The sequence below is a fragment of the Asterias amurensis genome, chromosome 5, assembly GCF_032118995.1.
Source record: "Asterias amurensis chromosome 5, ASM3211899v1".
Classification (NCBI taxonomy): domain Eukaryota; kingdom Metazoa; phylum Echinodermata; class Asteroidea; order Forcipulatida; family Asteriidae; genus Asterias; species Asterias amurensis.
The window spans coordinates 11,559,045-11,577,824 of NC_092652.1; the positions used below are offsets into that span (position 1 = coordinate 11,559,045).

General features: G+C 40.5%; 1 protein-coding gene across 2 annotated transcripts in view; it reads right to left on the reverse strand.

Moving 5' to 3' along the window:
- The window catches only part of LOC139937207 (ectopic P granules protein 5 homolog), a 63,577-nt gene that overhangs the window by 33,736 nt on the left and 11,061 nt on the right, over window positions 1-18,780 (reverse strand). Inside the window, exons 8-23 of one of the 2 annotated variants that reach the window (XM_071932287.1) lie at window positions 18,205-18,313; window positions 16,462-16,621; window positions 15,148-15,336; window positions 14,342-14,502; window positions 13,092-13,243; window positions 11,352-11,492; window positions 10,415-10,579; window positions 10,188-10,292; window positions 9,164-9,423; window positions 7,688-7,834; window positions 6,725-6,842; window positions 5,955-6,161; window positions 4,780-4,806; window positions 1,920-2,150; window positions 890-1,056; window positions 16-282 (exon numbers count right to left, since the gene is read on the reverse strand). In XM_071932287.1, the coding sequence (XP_071788388.1) occupies window positions 16-282; window positions 890-1,056; window positions 1,920-2,150; window positions 4,780-4,806; window positions 5,955-6,161; window positions 6,725-6,842; window positions 7,688-7,834; window positions 9,164-9,423; window positions 10,188-10,292; window positions 10,415-10,579; window positions 11,352-11,492; window positions 13,092-13,243; window positions 14,342-14,502; window positions 15,148-15,336; window positions 16,462-16,621; window positions 18,205-18,313 (2,606 nt within the window). The remainder of the gene's footprint in view (window positions 1-15; window positions 283-889; window positions 1,057-1,919; window positions 2,151-4,779; window positions 4,807-5,954; window positions 6,162-6,724; window positions 6,843-7,687; window positions 7,835-9,163; window positions 9,424-10,187; window positions 10,293-10,414; window positions 10,580-11,351; window positions 11,493-13,091; window positions 13,244-14,341; window positions 14,503-15,147; window positions 15,337-16,461; window positions 16,622-18,204; window positions 18,314-18,780) is intronic. The other variant, XM_071932288.1, reaches the window with a different exon arrangement.

Consider the following 18,780-nt stretch of genomic DNA (forward strand, 5'->3'; position numbering starts at 1 on the left):
ACTTGACCAACTTACTGTACAAGACTCTGACTTTGCTCCGCCTCCATTTCATACAACCCTTCCTCAAGTCCTTCCCATTTGACCTCTTCCTCTGTGCTCTCTGTCTTGTCATCAGAACCCAAGGAAGAGGAGGATGGGGATATCTTTGGGGGCGGTTTCTTACGGCTGGCCTCGTGGTGGAAGTCTGCTGTTTGGCGGAGTCGCTTCTTCAATCTCTTCAGGTAGGTAAGGTTGGCGATGCTCTGGAAATAACGCTGACCGACACTGCCTCTTTGAGAAACTCTAAAAACATAAGAATTTAAATGTTAATGTTTTATTTTTCAAATGTATGGGTCCTTCTTGTAAAAATACTTCTTTGTTTTAGTTTTGGTTTTTTAATTGAAGGTAGATAAAAAAAGAGAATTAGGGAACGACACATTTCAGGAAAAATCTGAAAACAATTATTGTTGAGCCAGATTGAGGGGATTATAGCAGAAAAAGAGATGAAAATGGAGAGTTCTCAAGAAAGACAGGGATTCGAACCCACACTCTGTTGATCAGAAACACCACAGCTTGAGTCTGGTGCTCTTATTGGTTCAGCTACAACACACCACATACAGGGCTGGAATGTCATCTTTGACAAGCAAGTCTATTTCAATTTGCAAAGGGCATTTATTAGCTATCGGCAATCTTGGTGGTCTAGAATTGCAAAATTTCAAAGGTGGTGGGTTCGAATCAGACCCAAGTAATATGCATTTGATTTTTTTTTTCACAGAACTCTGAAAAGTACTGAGTATACAGTGCTAACACAGATCGGTGTATATGGGTAAAACCAAAAGTTACTAATATCCCGTTGCAAATTTCCATCTATAAAGGCATTTACATGTATATATATTATTTTGACTGTTACCCTGTATCTGCCGTAGCTCTCTGGAGGTAAATAGTGAAGAATCGTTGCCATATGACCGGGAGTAGAGGATGGTCAATGTCAGTCTCTAAAGCTAACTGGGCCCATCGATAGATCGGAAGGCGACCTACAGTCAAGGCGTAGTCAAATCTAAGCTTCTGACATGCTCTCTGAGAAGGAAAAAAAAGCAACATGGTGCGGATTGGATCGCTGCACAAGTAGATAAACAGCCTTCTATGTGTAGCTGTGTTGTTAAGGAACACGTTGCATTGGATCGGTCGAGTTGGTTCATAAAATGCGTTCAAAACCGTTTGTTATGAAATGTATATGGTTAGAAACATGTTTTAAAAGTAGAATATAATGATCTACACAAGTGAACGTCATGAACTATCACGTTCGGCCATTTATGGGAGTCAAAATTTTGACTCCCATAAATGGCCGACCGTGATATTGGACGAGGTAAAAAGAAAACCATGCAATTTCGAGGCATATTTTTGTAGCTCATTGTAATCTTCTTTTACACCATATGCATTTTATAATAAACGGTCACAAAACAGTTTTCAAAGACCAACTTGACCGATCCAAGGCAACGTGTTCCTTTAACAACGTCATAGGTTTGATTGAGATTGTGCTCCAGAACCTTGAGCCTACTCAAAATTTGGTTTGACCACCCTGTCCTGCAAGTAGACGGAGTGGACATGTACTTAAAATGAGAAGGACCTACTAAGAATATAATAGTCGTTTTGCGGATGAGTGTTGTATGGATGTACGAGTATACATAGAATGTGTCTGTTTGTAGCACGTTCAATCCGCTCACAGGCAGACCCAAGTCAGGTCAGAATTTAACTAACTAGGGTCAATATATAGAAACTGTCCAGCCAAAGCTACATGTATACAATTCTGTTTCTCCATTGCTCGCCTTGGGAAATGGACTACATGTAGTTTTTTTCAGGCCAACAGTCTTACTGATTTCCAGAGTTAAAAAAAAACAGGATGAATACGACGCCTGATAAATATCTTTAAATACACAAACCTTTAGCCCAGCGTCTGGTGTCATTGAAGTATCACTACACAGCTCCATAGAGACTTCTTTCAAGATGTTGATGCTTTCTAGATACTTAGTCTCTGCAGACAGGATGCAGTAAGCCAGCCATGGTCTCTCCATGCTCTGCTTTTCCAGGAGACTAGGCAAGGGTGACCCAGATGATACAAACGATAGGACTGATGAGAGGAAACCTTGGGGTTTAGGTTCTACTTTGATATCCTGGGCAGAGAGAGGGGAAGGGGGAAAATAGAAACTGGCGATGAAACAGAGTGAAAGTAATGCAATGTGGAGACTGAATGGACGTATTGAATATGACATCACTGTTCAAATTTTTGCTCTACAAGATGGTGTCTGGGAGCATGTGCGTGTGTGTGTGCAAGCTTGTGCCTTAGAAATCAAACCGGGAATGCTGACGTACGCGTTTTAGATGCGCATACGGTTTGACCTACAAGATGGCGACTTTCATAGCAGCAAAGGGGTTATTCAATACGGTCTATATGTACATGTAGATTCAGCTTCAGACATTTTTTTTTAGGGTAATCTCAACATATTGATAACAATCGTTTTTTTACATCGTGCTTTGCACACACAAAGGTCCAACATGCGTGCGCGTATGCTTAGCGCGCGCGGCAGAGTTGTGCAGAAAGGCATTGGAGAGGCTCACGTAATCTTGCTCACACATGCATCATGGGCGGAGCCTAATGGATCAGTCTATTCATTCCTTAAACCGTCTCAACTCCCTGGAGAGTATACATGTACAGCGTGTGCAACAAATATGTCCTACTAGGCTAAATCGATCACAAGAACCATCTCTGCCCTCACAGGTACCTATTTACCCCTGGGTGGAGAGAAGCAATTATAGTTAAGTGTCTTTCTCAGGGGCACATGTGTCAAGACCAGGATTTGAACCCACACTCTGCTGACCAGAAACACCAGAGCTTGAGTTCGGTGCTCTAATCTGCTCGGCCAAAACACCCCAATGTTATTAACTCATCTTCAGATTAATCTTAATACTTGATGAAATCAAGCCCTGGTACATGCACCTCATTCAGTTGCTGCAGATCAGCTTTTAACAATCACTGTGAATCTCAAATGGCAATATCAAAACCACTGCAATTAGCAGCAATGTCATAACAAAAAGACAAATCCTCCTAAAAAAGAACCCAAATGACAACTTTGAAGGAGCTGTATCCAAATTTTCAAACAATTTTGGGATGAACAAAGACAAATTGAATGGAGCGTGATTTGAACCAGTAGCTTTCGAAATGAACATGCCAGCAAAATACCAACTGGACTATCTACACTAGGCATCTCCCTGTTTTGTCAAAATCTTCAGTTCAGTGGTGCCATTCAGAGAGACCACCAACATTAGGGCTAGATCGCTCAGTTAGTAGAGTACCAGTGTGTTTTTAAAGATCCTGGACACCTTTGGTAATTGTCAAAGACCAGTCTTCTCACTTGGTGCATCTCAACACATGCACATAATAACAAACCTGTGAAAATTTGAGCTCAATTGTTTGGCGAATTTGTGAGATGATAATGAAAGAAAAAACACCTTTGTCATACGAAATTGTGTGCTTTCAGATGCTTGATTTCAAGACGTCAAAATCTAATTCTGAGGTCTTGAAATCAAATTCTTGGAGATTTACTTCATTCTCGAAAACTACTCTCTTTCAGAGGGAGCCGTTTCTCACAATGTTTTATACTATTAACCTCTCCCCATTAACCGTTACCAAGTAAGGTTTTGTGCTAACAATTATTTTGAGTAATTACCAATAGTGTCCCCTGCCTTTATTCCAGAGGTTGCAGGTTCAAACCCTACTCTAGTAAATTTGTCTTTGCTCAATCCTGAGTTGCAGTAAGTTTGAACGACAGAACTGAACTCAAACAGGATCTAACAGCAGTGAATGCAGCCCAAATTGTAAACAACAAAAAATAACAAAACAAAATAATGTAATACACCAGAGATGATTTTATCAAAGTACCCACATGTACCATGCCTGAAAGTGTTCATGTGAGAAAAACTAACACAAATAATTAACTGGTAAAACAACAATGAAAAGCTGGAACCAGGTTTCTGACTGGTAAACATTACTTCAAGTAAGGGTTGAACATAAAGCAAATTGCCTAAAGCAGGATCTACAACCAGATTATCATCCTAGCGCTCCACCAAGTTTTGCCTCTTTCAAGATAATTTTGAAGTGCAGGGAGATCAACGAACACCCCTGAGAAACCTCAAGTGATAAATCCCTAAGAGTGGTGGTTTGTAAGTGAAAAACCGGACTTGTCCAATGCAAGTATTCAAATGTTTTGGGGGCCGCTTTGGTCTTGTGTATCTCAACATGTGCATAAAATAACAATCCTGTGAAATCTTGAGCTCAATTGGTCGTCAAAGTTGCAAAATAATAATAATGAAAGAAAAAACACCCTTGTCACACAAAACTGTGTGCTTTCCGATGCTTGGTCTTGAGACCTCAAAATCTCATTCTGAGGTCTCGAAATTAAGTTCATGGAAAATTACTTCATTCTTGAAAATTACGTTACTTCAGAGGGAGCCATTTCTCACAATGTTTTATACTATCAACAGCTCCCCATTACTTGTTACCAAATAAGGTTTTAAGCTAAAAATTATTTTGAGTAGTTACCAATAGTGTCCACTGCCTTTGAAGCCTAAAGGACACAAACTTAGGCACTTTAACGGGTCGCAATGTCCAAATACGGGCAAGACTGTGCACTATTCATGCAAACTGATCAACCACCAGAACAAGAACAAATGCTAAGATCAATTACCTCTAAAATGCACTGCAACACATAAAACAAATCCAAACAGAATGCAAACTAATAATACCTTGCTTGGTGGGATTTTTAATCCTAGCTGTAAAATATAAAAAAATAACAACATCAAAATAAAAGGATTTGAAATACTTTCCATTGGATACACTTTGCGTTAAATAACCCTTTTTTTTATCTGTCAATTTAGAATCAGAATTCATGTTCAGAAGTTGAATATTCCAGCTCGATAAGCGTATTGTGTATGCTGTGCCCAGAGATGAAGTTCATACCTCACAAGTTCTAGATGAAAATGCAGTAAACAGTTTAGCTGTTTTGTCAACAATAAAACACTGTGTTTAGTTGAAACTTAAATGTATATTTGTGAATGATTGAATGTATGCTTTCAGGGCTCCAAGAAAAAACAGTTCATTAAAAAATGATGGGCTACCTTGATTAAAGACACTGGACATTATTGGTAATTGTCACTTGGGGTATCTCAACATATGTACAAAATAACAAACCTGTGAAAATTAGATCTCAATGGGTCATCAAAGTTGCGAGACAATAACAAAAGAAAAAAACACCCTTGTCACACAAAGTTGCGTGCTTTCAGATGCTTCATTTCGAGACCTCAAATTCTAATTTTGAGGTCTCGAAATCAAATTCTTGGAAAATTACTTCTTTCTCGAAAACTATGTTCCTTCAGAGGGAGCCGTTTCTCTCCCCATTACTCATTAACAAGTAAGGTTTTAGTAATCTCAGGACTTAGGACGTGTCCCAGCCCTGCACTGTAGCATGCAAACCATAAGATTAATCCTAAGTTAGGACTCGAGATAGGATTAATCCTAGCGTTTCGTGAAATCGGCTGCAGTACACCTATCAAAAAGAGAAGGGGTTTCGCACCAGTGTTCCTGGTTTGAGTGACAGCATCTCGTGCCACAGCATTCTGTTAACCATAACATTACATTAAAGTTGCAGCTCCACATACTGTACCTTACACACAAAAATACAGCCGTCGAATTCACAAAGAGTTGGGACTCGTCTTATCTCGAGTTAGGTAACTCGTCCTAACTTAGGACTAAACTTAAGGTCTGCATGCTACAGTGCAGGGTTGGGACTTGTCCTAAGTCCTAAGATTAGTCTTAAGTTAGGAAGAGTTTTGTGAAATCGACGGCTGAGCCCTTTGATATGCCCCTTTGGGGTGTGGTAAAGTGCTATATCATAAGAACCTAGTACAACTACTTCCATTACCTTGTAACTTTCCAGTAGGACTTTCTCTGCCACTGCGCATCCACCTTTGTTACAGAATATCGCCGATAAGACCACATCTAAGATGTAGCACACATCCTGATCAAAGTGCCATCCACTGCGAGCTGTCAAAAGCCTGTACCAGAACTCTAGAACGGACTCCGCTTGCAGGGCTCCAGTCCCTGGGGCCAGGGATCTCTGCAGCTGGGTCTGCAAAAAAGTCAGAGATTGTAATAGTAACTTGTTCTTATTCATGTATAGCGAAATCCACAATAACCATCTCAATGCACTTTACATCAGTGCCCTTGGGTGGATTTCACAAAGAGTTAAGACTAGTCTTATCTGAAGGTAGGACTAGCCTTAAGTTTTTAGTATCCCTTAGAACTAATCCTAAGTTAGGACTCGTCCTACATGTAACTCTTTATGAAATGGACCACTGGTACAACCCGGGCGACGGTATAGTGCTCCAAAGGCTTCATCATACACAATACCAACCTCTACCCTTGCAGATACCCATTTATACCCCGGGTTGAATAGAAGCAATCATAGTTTTTCTTGTTCAAGGACACAAGTGTGGTGACAGGGACTCTTATCCGCTCAGCCACAACACCCTTCACATGAGAACTAACATATAAAGTGAACAAAATCACCCACTTTGGATCCAAACATTTGAAGCCAGAGCCAAAAACAAGTTTGATGCTTAACTAAATGCAAGGAGGATCCCCTAATGATGACGTGTTTCATACAGAAGGGTTCCTTTTGCAGCCACATACCATGACCATGCCGGCAAAGAGTGATGTTGTATTCCCAGGGAAGATATTACTTCCAGTTGATGAGGATCGATTGCTCTGATGATCTGCTTGCAGGATACGATAAACAATGGCAAGAAACCTGGATGTTGAGTAGAGAGAGTAAAGATACCAGGGGCCAATTTCATAGAGCTGCTTAAGCAAAAAATTTGCTTAAGCACGAAAATAGCTCCCTTATTTTACACATGTTACTGGCCAAAATTTCCTGCTATATACGTTGCTTATGACTAGTATTAAGCTGTTGTTTACTTAGCATTACAATTGAGTGGAGTCTTGGCCGGTAATCTGATTTTACTAAGCAATGATTTTCTTGCTTAAGCAAAATCTTTTGCTTAAGCAGCTCTATGAAATTGGGCCCTGTTGTTAAAGCAGTGGACACTATTTGTAATTACTCAAAATAAAACCTTACTTGGTAACGAGTAATGGGGAGCTGTTGTTAGTATAAAACATTGTGAAAAATGACTCCCTCTGAAGTAACATAGTTTTTCGAGAAATAAATAACATTCTACAAATTTGATTTCGAGACCTCAGATTTAGATTTTTGAGGTCTTGATATCAAGCATCTGAAAGCACACAACTTCGTGTGACAAGGGTGTTTATTCTTTCATTATTATCTCGCAACTGCGACAACTAATTGAGCTCAAATTTTCACGGGTTTGTTATTTTGTGCGCATGTTTGGATACAACAAGAGAGAGTACTGGTCTTTGACAGTTACCAAAGGTATCCAGTGCCCTTACAATTTATACTTTTCACAATGTTTTCCGCCAGCAACTTAGTAGAAGTTTGGTCGGAAATAGATGGTGCTTTAGAAATGTCACTAGGATCATGGGAAAACTAATTTATGGGCCAAGAGTTGTGAGTAATGTTAACAGTGACAAGTTTCCTCAATGTTTTAGAGGTCACCTATGATAAAATGGAACACTCACTTCTCATTGGTTAGCAGGTAATCTGGGTGATCCTCATCTAGAAATATGGGCACAACCATTGCAAGAAGGGGGAGGCAGAACCGCTGACAACCAGCTTGGATGAGGGTGATCAAGTTGGGTATCCCTTTGGTGATGAAGCTGTCAATACTAAATTAAACAAAAAAGGAAAAGAAACTATCATTGTAAATTTTCTGTTACACCCGATTCAGATAGAAGCGCCAGAGGCTCCCCGAACCAAAAAGATCTAGGTCGACCCAAATAAATGTTGGTTTAAGACAGGCGAACTTAACCCAACATTTATGGCTCATGACAAGATCAACGTCTCAAACCAAGGAGCTCCAGAGTCGTTCCGAATGACTGCAACAGTCAATCTTTCGACTTCTAACACGTCCAATTGCTTACTCTTAGAGCCCCTGTCTGAAACTGGTGTTGTTTAATTTAATTATAATAATATAATGATTGTAACTTGTTCTTTTTTATTGTCTCGTTTAAATTTATTGTGTATTTTTTAAATTTTAATATTTTTATGTATGCAAACCCAGGTAGCTAGGTTTGAGCTTTCACAAACAGCGAATTGGTGTTTACGCATTTGTTTGTACACCATGCGTTGCAAACAGACCTCAATCATAAAGTTTTCATGAAGAGACAATTGTATTAAACTGGTCAATACTAAGTGGTAAAGGTTGCCATGTTAAAAGTATCAAGTACCAAACCACAAGGGAACTGAACAAAGATAATAACAACAATAGGGAGACCGCCAACATAGGGCTAAATAAGCTCAGTTGGTAGAGTGCTGGCACAGTAATCAAGTATTTGATTACTCCTTTTGGGATCTAACAAAGCTTAATTGAATTCAAGTTTAAATTTAGGTTTCAAATTCACCTCCAGTAAATTTGTTTTTATTCAACCTAACATTGTGATAAAAACCAATTCGTAGGGTTTGGTAAAATATTACACATGTACATTTGCAAACAGTCTCAGAAACAATGATTTTAAAAATAGTGTTGTTAACTTCAAAGTGGTTTTCTCCAATTATCATGACTTCGAAAGTTTGTCTGCATTGTACATAATTGTTAGTGAAGTTTACTACTCGACTAGCCTCGCCACAAATAGTCGCGACTTCAACACAAGTCCTGACTAGTTTTAAATTCCCAAGATGCATTGCAGCATATCGTTAGCCGCAGGCGCAATACAGTAAAATTCAGGCTGAAAGAGTTGTGTATAACTGATGTCTGAGTGTAAGTAAATTATCATGGATAGTTGTGAAGAGCAACTCCATTGGTTCACCAGACAGGCAGTGGCAATTATATTTGTAGAAGTAGCTACTATTTTTGCAGCAGTTGTGGCAGCCCGAGTAGCTTAAAAATGGTAGTCGCTGCTCGACTAAGCAATCAATAGTTGCGACTTAGACACTAGTTGCCCAAGGTTAATAATTGTCTTGTCCAGAAAATGTATGATAATAAAAGTTAAACAAACCTATGCCCTGTTTTCGTCATTGCAGTGGACACATAGCAACCAATTGCAACATTCATCTGTAGTGCTTTCTGCAACGGATACAGGGTCGTGTCAGTATCAGGATCGGGTAGTGCACCGAATGTGCTATCAATAGCGCCCTCACTTGATGCCAAGAGGGGCTGGCTGGGTTGATCACTCCGGTGGAGACGTAACTTGGCGACGAGTTCCCACGCCCAGAGATCAAACATGTGTTCCTGTGAGGAGAAAGGACCTGTACCCAGCTGGGAGAAAGAAAAAAAGAGAAAATATTTATTGATTATATAAAAAAAAATTAAATTGATTGTATTTTCTGGTAATGAAATCATGAGATCCTTAGAAGTGACTAGCACTGTTCCCATAGGTCTCAAGCTAACAGTGCAGAGAAGACTACATATGATGTATGACCCTATAAAAAATCATGATGTGGGGTCAAAATTTGTTCAGCTACAAGTGTAGCTGTGTGTATTTAACGTCTGAGTGGTGCATGCAGCGAAGTAAACTTTGTCTAAAATGTTTCAGAAATGTTCTCACTGTATCTTCTTCAGTTATCTTTTTATAAACAAGGGGTCGCTCTGAACCTTCACAAATACTACTACGTTAACCAAAAAAGTGTGCTTACCGTTAAAGCAGTGGACACTATTGGGAATTACTCTAAATAATTACTGGCATAAAACCTTACTTAGTAACAAGTGATTGGGAGAGGTTGATGATTTGAATTTGAGGTCTTGAAATCAAGCATGCGGCACACATCTTAAGGTGACAATGGTGTTTTTTCTTTCATAGTTATCTCGCAACTTCGACGACCGATTGAGCCCCAACTTTCACAAGCTTATTATTTCATGCATATGTTGAGGTACACCAAGTGAGAAAACTGGTCTTTGACAATTACCAATAGTGTCCACTGTCTTCGCAGCTCCATGATATCAGGCCCTGGGTACTGAGCTTATATGTTTAGCTACGCGCAGTGTGTTGTATGAATACATGAATTGGGCAGAACTCAACTTACCCTTGAGGCTTGAGATGACTTGGCTGCAAGAATTTTCATGTAGGCTTCGATGATAAAAATTGCTGAGTTACGATGCAAACGGAGGTCAAGAAATAAAGCATCCCCCTGAAGAAGACAAATTAAAAGTAATTGTTAAATGTTATTATTTCTTTGCACTTATGCCAATGTGTAAAAGTACTTTATATGCAGTGATTTCTAGTCTGGTCCCCTGTCCTTATCTAATTTACCTGCTCATTGTATCCCCAATTCATCTTAGATAAGACCAATCGAGCAAGCTGGTTCTCTGGCTTGGCAAGATCATATTCAAGCAACCACTCTTTCACCATGATGATGTCTCGCTCCAGGGGTTGCCATAGATGTAGCGGTAGTCCACGGAATAGGTACAACGACACCTGCAAAGTAAGAATCAAATTGATAAAGGTAAACTGTTTTCCAATTAGCCCATTGCAAGTTATATTTGAATAAGCTTTCGGAGAGTGACTTGCTTAGTCACAAAGTACCGCTTACATTTGAATTCAGATATCAATATAAACCACAAGGGAAACTGACTGGGTTAAAAAGTCGCATCCCCTTAAGGTGATCCCCTGGCTGCCGCTTCCCAGGTTGTATCGTAATTTGGGTGTGATCCCTGGCTACACGGCAGTTAACGGTGGCATGGCTTCTGACTGGCACCCCCAAACAAAGATATTGACAAAATAGGGACACCGCCAATATAGGGCTAGATAGCTCAGTTGGTAGAGCGCCGGCACGTTAATCCGGAGGTCGTTGGTTCGAATCCCACTCTCGTCAAGTCTTTGTTCAACCCCAAATACATTTGAATTCTTCAGACTATAGAGACAGTTGCTACACATGTACAGGTATGTCAAATGGTTTGGGGCAAGTCTCTACACATGAGCAAACCTTTATACCATTGTGTCATACACATCCATTGAGAATAATGAATGTGTGTTCACCTTCTTTTAAGCAACTAGCAAAAGTTTGCCGCTAATCATGTAACATAGCAACTGTCTCGATAGAAATTCAAATTGGAAGTGGTAACTCTTAATCAAGCACATCGTTGTACCTGACAATCAAATCAAAACAGGAAATTTGCTTCGACTTCACATTTGACATGATGTATGAACCGGGCTTAACATAAAAATTACAAAAATGATTCGAACTTACAGCGCCAACATTCTGTGAGCTTTTTTGGACTTGGTGGAGCAGTGTCGAGATGATGAAGGGATGGGTGGTTGCTATGGCTGAAAGAAGCTCACGCCCAATCTTGGAACAGAATTCTCTGGTGTGAGTTCTTAGGTACGCCAACTAAAAAGGAACAAAAAAATAAACATTAAATTGTGTACAATCGTTCCCTAATAATGCATCTTTTAAAGACACTCTTGGTAATTATCCAAGACCACTCTTCTCACATGGTGTATCTCAACATATGCATAAAATAACAACCCTGTGAAAATTTGAAATCAATCGGTCGTCGAAGTTGCGAGATAGAATGTAACAAAAAATACCCTTGTTACACGAAGTTGTGTGCTTTAATTGCTTGATTTTGAGACCTCAAGTTCTAAATCTGAGGTCTCAAAATCAAATTCGTGGAAAATTACTTCTTTCTCAAAAACTATGGCACTTCAGAGGGAGTAGTTTCTCACAATGTTTATACTATCAACCTCTCCCCATCATTCGTTACCGAGTAAAATTTTATGCTAACAATTATTTTAAGTAATTACCAATTGTTTCCATTGCCTTTAAAGGCACTATTGGACACTTTTGGAAGTGACTCAACATAATCGTTAGCATAAAATTTTACTTGGTAAAGAGCAGTGGAGAGCTGCTGATAGTAGAAAACATTGTGAGATACATGTACGGCTCCCTCTAAAGTAATGTAGTTTTTGAGAGAGAGGTGCATGTAATCTATTTCTCACTCAAATAATTCCTTTTATCACCATAAAGGATAAAATGCCTTATTCTCACTCAACCTTCATTGTACTTGGCATGTTCCCAGCTTACACATGCACACATGTATATATTGCAAGCACTAAGTTGTTGCTTCCCCTGTGCTGCATAGTGCAGAGTTCCAAACTCATAGCTGTGTTTCTGGGTCACGCTGTATTACATTTAGGTAGCAAATCGATGTATTACATTGTTTTTGTTTTAACCAAGCAAAGCGCCAGAAGTTTTGTTTTGGCGGGCTTGTTAATTTTATCTCTCACTTCGTCACAGTCATTCGTTTGGAATAGATGTAAATAATTTTTGTTTATTTTTATTGGAGACTGAGTATAATAAAGGACTTCAGCTGAAGCCTTCTTCAGCTGAAGCCTTCTAATACGCACAGAGTGTCGCGGCCGACTGGTTAAGAGCATCGAATTCAAGTTCTTGTGCTAATTCACCGGAGTGTGGGTTCGAATCCCGGTCGTGACACATGTGTCCTTGAGCAAGATACTACACTGTTATTGCTTCTCTTCACCCAGGGGGTATAAATGGGTACCTGCGAGGGTAGAGGTTGATATTGTGAATGAAAAGCTTTCGGAGCGCCACGGCAGCTTGGGGCTGTATACTCCCTAATGGGAGCTGAGAAAGATTAAAGGGATGTTTATTGGCCCAATGACCAGGGGACTAAATGTAAAGCGCATTGATACGGTTTATTGTGAAATGCGCTATATAAGAACTTGTTATTATCAGAAAGCACACAAAGTAATGCAACAAAGGTGTTTTTTCTTTCACTATTCTCTTGCAAAATCGGTGACCAATTGGGCCCAAATTTTCACAGGTTTATTATATTATGCATATATTGGAATAGACCAAGCGAGAATACTGGTCTTTGACAATTAAATGTACATGTACCAAACGTGTCCAGTGCCTTGAGAACATTCGCCCCATCCCCAAATTAGCTAGTTTAAATAAGACACATACCTCGTATATTTCCTCAACAACAAAGTCTATGAAGTTTTTCTCTTTAGCTGACCGAGCACTGCACATGTTGGCAAAGGTCGTCAGTAGGTAGATGACCTCCGACATGGGCATGTCCATTAGTTTGACCTCAAACTCATCCTTATTGGCTGGATCTAATATCAATAAAAGAAACAAGTAAAGGAACATTACGGAATCTGTAAGAAAACAAATCAGGAAGATCACAGATTGACATAACACTTACACGGTCTAATGATGATGATAAGAAGAAAACATCCCTTGAAATATTTCTGTCTGAAATGTCATATTTGATAATAAATAAATAAAACTAACTTCCCGTTGAAGTTTTAATTTCTTTTTTTTTTAATCGATGTCCTGCAAACTGTGTAATCGGTTGCCACTTCCCAAGTTCAAATCAGTGCCCCCTCATACATAAGCTCTCCCCCAAACATTATGAATGTCAGACTTTTCGTACCTTTCCACTTTGTATCCTGGAAACTTGATACCTTCAGGACACTGGTCACTCGTACCGTGGGCATTCATAAAAAATGAATTATGACCACTTTTCCTTTTTTATATGCTACGTAAACATTCAAGTTAAAATATTTTTATTTCCATGTATGAAGTGTCGTGTAAAAGGTTCAAAGTGTCTTGTAAGAAGGTACAAAGTATCTTGTAAGAAGGTTCGAAGTATCTTGTGAGAAGGTAAGAAATGTCCTGTAAGAAGGTACGGAGCGTCCTGTAAGAAGGTAACAAGTGTCTTGTAAGAAGGTTCGAAGTGTCCTGTAAGAAGGTACGGAGCGTCCTGTAAGAAGGTAACAAGTGTCTTGTAAGAAGGTTCGAAGTGTCCTGTAAGAAGGTACGGAGCGTCCTGTAAGAAGGTAACAAGTGTCTTGTAAGAAGGTTCGAAGTGTCCTGTAAGAAGGTACGAAGTGTCTTGTGAGAAGGTACAAAGTGTCTTGTTAGGCGGTACGAAGTGTCTTGTAAGAAGGTACGGAGCGTCCTGTAAGAAGGTAACAAGTGTCTTGTAAGAAGGTTCAAAGTGTCCTGTAAGAAGGTACAAAGTGTCTTGTTAGACGGTACGAAGTGTCTTGTAAGAAGGTATGAAGTGTCTTGTAAAAAGGTATGAAGTGTCCAAGGTACTATGTGTCTAAAGTCAATCCGAACCTGCCAATAAGGTACAAAGTGTCCAGGGTACAAAGTGGCAATGGTATAAAAAGTGTCCTCCCCCCAAACATATTCTCCAAACTTACCAGAAAGGCTCCAGGTGTAGCCGTCTTCTCTTGAGTTGGAACCCGGCGTTGGTTCTCCCCGGCTGTGTTCATTCTGATGTAGGAACCACAGCAAGTTCCACATCATGATGGAGGATAGACTAGTGTAGGGCATGTTGGTCATGAACTGCCATGTCCCAAGTCTACAGGGGACAAACACAAACCAGTAGTAGATGAGAGCACATCATACACCCAATTCAGACAGGCGCTTCAGAGTCGTGCCCAACCAAATTCTTAATTAAGTACATAACAAATTTGACGTCTAAAACAGTTAGAAGCAACTGGACGCGCTGGAAGTAAAAAGACTGACTGTTGTAGTTGTTTGGAGCGGCTCTAAGGCACCTCGATTTCAGATCTATGCAGATCTTGTCATGAGCCGAGCCAATGTAAATGCTATGTTAAATTCGCCTGTCTGAAACCAACCGACCTAGAGTTGCTCGTAATCTATTCGCCTGTCTGAAATGGGTGTTACAAACGTGCTAATGACAGAAAACAAAATAGAAGGTACAACTTATCAAACGTCATGTTAGTAGTTTTTCCCAATGGTTGTGATGTTCAAAGGTACTGGACCACTTGGTAATTGTCAAAGACCAGTATTTTCACTTGGTGTGTCCCAACAACAGTATAAAAATAACAAATCTGTGAAAATTTTGACTCAATTGGTAATCAAAGTTGCAAGAGAACAACAAAAGAAAAAACACCCTTGCTGCACACCAGTGTCTCGAACCCACACTCTGCTGAACAGAAACACCATAGCTTGACACCTCAGGTAAAGTCTCTATACGTACCTTGGAGCCGACATGATACACCTTGTCGCTCTGAAGAAGAAATGGTCAAATTCCACCTGTAGATCATGTAGACTGTGCTGCAGTTCAAGTGGCTCGATGGACGGCTTAACATTATCGGCATCGTGGCAAACATCCCGACGCCAACTGTGGTAGTTCAGCCAGTGATCGGAGACCTGCTGCACTGTGTGCCTGATATATGAGTGTTAATAATAACAATACTTGGTTCTTATACATATATACACTGCTTTGTCACACCCCGAAGGGCAAAGAAAGGGGTCAGTATTATTCCCTACAAGGTACATGCATGTGGAGCTACCTATTGAAGTATGAGACATATTCTTTTGTAGCACCTTGTAAGAGTGGACACGGTGCTGTGGCACATATGGCAGCCAATCAAACGCTTTGCGAAGAGATTGTGGACTAGTGCGGTATGCATGCTGCCTCGGATCTCACAAAGATCGCATACTTGGATTGGCATGGTAGGGCCTTTTTGGATGCATCCTGAGCTACATGTACCTGCAAGCAGTCTGGTATTGTGGGAACCAACTCATTGGGTGAAGCTGTGGGGAAGACAGAGATTGAGCTATATCGGTGTCCTTAGGAGAAATATGCTGGGGCAGAGAACACAACAGAGTTCGCTGCCTGCATAAAGGACAGGGAAGACAGGCACCCTGAGCTGCCTGCAAGCAGTCTGGTATCGTGGGAACCAACTCATTGGGTGAAGCTGAGGGGAAGACAGAGGTTGAGCTAAATCAGTGTTTTTAGGAGAAATTTGCTGGGGCAGAGAACACAACAGCTGCCTGCATAAAGGACAGGGAAGACAGGCACCCTGAGCTGCCTGCAAGCAGTCTGGTATCGTGGGAACCAACTCGTTGGGTGAAGCTGAGGGGAAGACAGAGATTGAGCTATATCGGTGTTTTTAGGAGAAATTTGCTGGGGCAGAGAACACAACAGAGTTGGCTGCCTGCATAAAGGACAGGGAAGATTGGAGACACAACCAGGGATCCTTGTTTGATCGTTTGTTTTTTTATTTTATTTCCAAGGTGATAGACTAAATAAAAATAGACACAACTGAGTTACACAATATTGAATGAATATGTATGAATGAGGGTGTCATCCCAGACAAGGACAAGGCCTTCTGTGGCGGAGCACCCAAGACTGTTGTCAAATTATTTCTAAAAATCCTGCCTGTGGGCGGAATGAGTTATTGGGCAAACATCGCCCTAGTCTAGCTTGGTTCCCTGAACAACTAAAACAACACAAAACATTTTACAATGGTGAATTTTAGACAAGAATTTGATTTTGTTTTTGTACCTGATTAGTCTTCCAATGCGCTTGACAAACTGCCGATAGCGTGACCTGTTGAACGTCTGCACTCCTTGATGTAGAACCTGGATCAGGCTTGAGGCAAAGGCTATTAACTGCATGATATGATGGCTCCCTACACGCTCCACAGAGTATGAGGACTCTCCATCTATATCAAAACGCCAAGAAAAAACATTATTTTTAATATGTGAGGTTCACCAAGTTGATTCGTTAAGCTCTGTTCCCGAACCCCCTAACTTTCCTTTATCTGTGCAATTTTTATCAATATTTTTACCTTGTAATGCAGCATTGTTCAGCTTTGTGCTGCTAGTTCCGCATTTGGAGTTTATCGCTCAGTGAGCATTTTATTCCTTCTTTTTTGCATCGATGTCATGCAAAATGTACAATTGGTTTTTCACTATTTTCTTGTGACCGAGTTGGCTGAGTGCTCTCAAACTTCTCCAGGTTTATCAGTTTATGTATGTAGTGGATTACGTTAAGTGCTTTCACTGCCAGCAAATGTTTTGTACCAAAACCGATTCTTTATCGATAAATGAGAGGTTTTTGCCGAATGAAATATCTCATTTATTAGGAAAATAATTGACATATATATATTTTTTCCCGTTTAATACATTGTCACCTTGTTGTTGCCATACTATGCTGAACCAATCGGCTACATGGTTTGAGTGAAACATCAACCATGCATGCATAGGGCACATGGCAAATACAGGTTAGCACCTAGCCTTGCTCAAGGCAGTCGAATTATTCACTCCGAAAAAAGACCGCCGCTGTATAAAAACCCACCCGTATTCACTGTGCGTAAAACCCACCCGTATTCACTGTGCGTAACATCACACTACACGATGCCCCCGTACACTATCCGCATCCCATGCGGAGGCCGTCAGGCCGACAGCCTTGTAGGATCTGTGTTTAAGCCACTGACCTCATTACTATAATAAGCGAGGAGTTCCCACGGTCAGCTCATTACCATAATGCCCGCGAAAGACGAGACATGTTTACCTCACACACCACCACCACGGACGCATGATAGGGTCCAAAGGTCGTGATAAGGGAAGTGCGTGATTGGACGTCACAATGAATAATTCATTTGCCTCACATCCTGTGTTGTCTGATAGGTCTGACGAACGATATACATATTCATGAGCTGCATACTAGCATATCCTAGAGCCCCCCCAATTTCGTCCACTATTGGAATTTTTTCAATACAACACATTAAAACGGGAAGATACAGATCCGACAAGGCTGTCGGCCTGACGGCCTCCGCATGCGGTTAGTGGTGTACGAGTGCGATGACTTGTGTAAACAGTATTCGTGCGATGTGACAGTGTGTATACGGGTGGGTCATTCGGTGTGATCGCACACACCATGCACAGGGTATACGGCGGGTGGGTTTACAGCTGCGTCTTTTCGGAGCGAATAATGCGACTGCCTTGAGCAAGGCTAGTTAGCACCCGAGTTTGCTCATGGTTGTGAATGATAGATGCACTCCACTCCCTGTGTCTACAGGGGAAGCAAAGCATAGCATGGTAGGTGCATGCCTGCCCATGCTAGACAATGGATTGTCCGAGGTCTGAGGGACTTTTATTATTACCAACCAATATGGATGACCAAACAAAACAGGATTTTAAAAAACTTTTCCTTTTTGACTCAGTTTAGAAAGTTTTTGTTGAGAAAAGGCGTCAAGTGGCATTCGAGTGATTAATAAGCCCGTTCATTTGAAAAAAGACTTACCCGAGTCCGTCATCTGCAGGACGTATTTGAACATCTTATCAAATGGATACTGAGCCAAGATGGCGACCAGGTCGTTCTCGTTCAGTAAGGTGTTATCAGTATCCTCATCCTGTGGAACCAAGTTCAATCAGAAATAATAAATAATAAATAATAATAAATAAGCATTTACATAGCGCATTCTATCTAAACGACTAATCTGAGGCGCTGGAGAGGAAAAGAAACCGAAACAAAGAAGTTTATACAAAGAAAAGTGTCAAAAGAGTGCCTAATTAAAGACACAGCACGGATCAAAGGCTTTTTCTACATGGATGCAAGGCTCTCCACTTTATCTCAGAACTAATTCAAGTTTACACGCTATCAAGAAATCTTTGATCAAGTTTCATGGTTCTCCTCATTGAACCCAAGCCTCGACACTCCTGGGGTGACAGGTCTTTTTCTTCAGCTGCGCCACGCATCTGGAACTCTCTACCACTTAATCTTTGATCTTGTCTTTGTACCTGAACGTTCAAATCTTTTCTCAAAATTTAATACATGTCACAGGTTTTCAAGGACTAATTTTGATATGTCTGTTTTTCT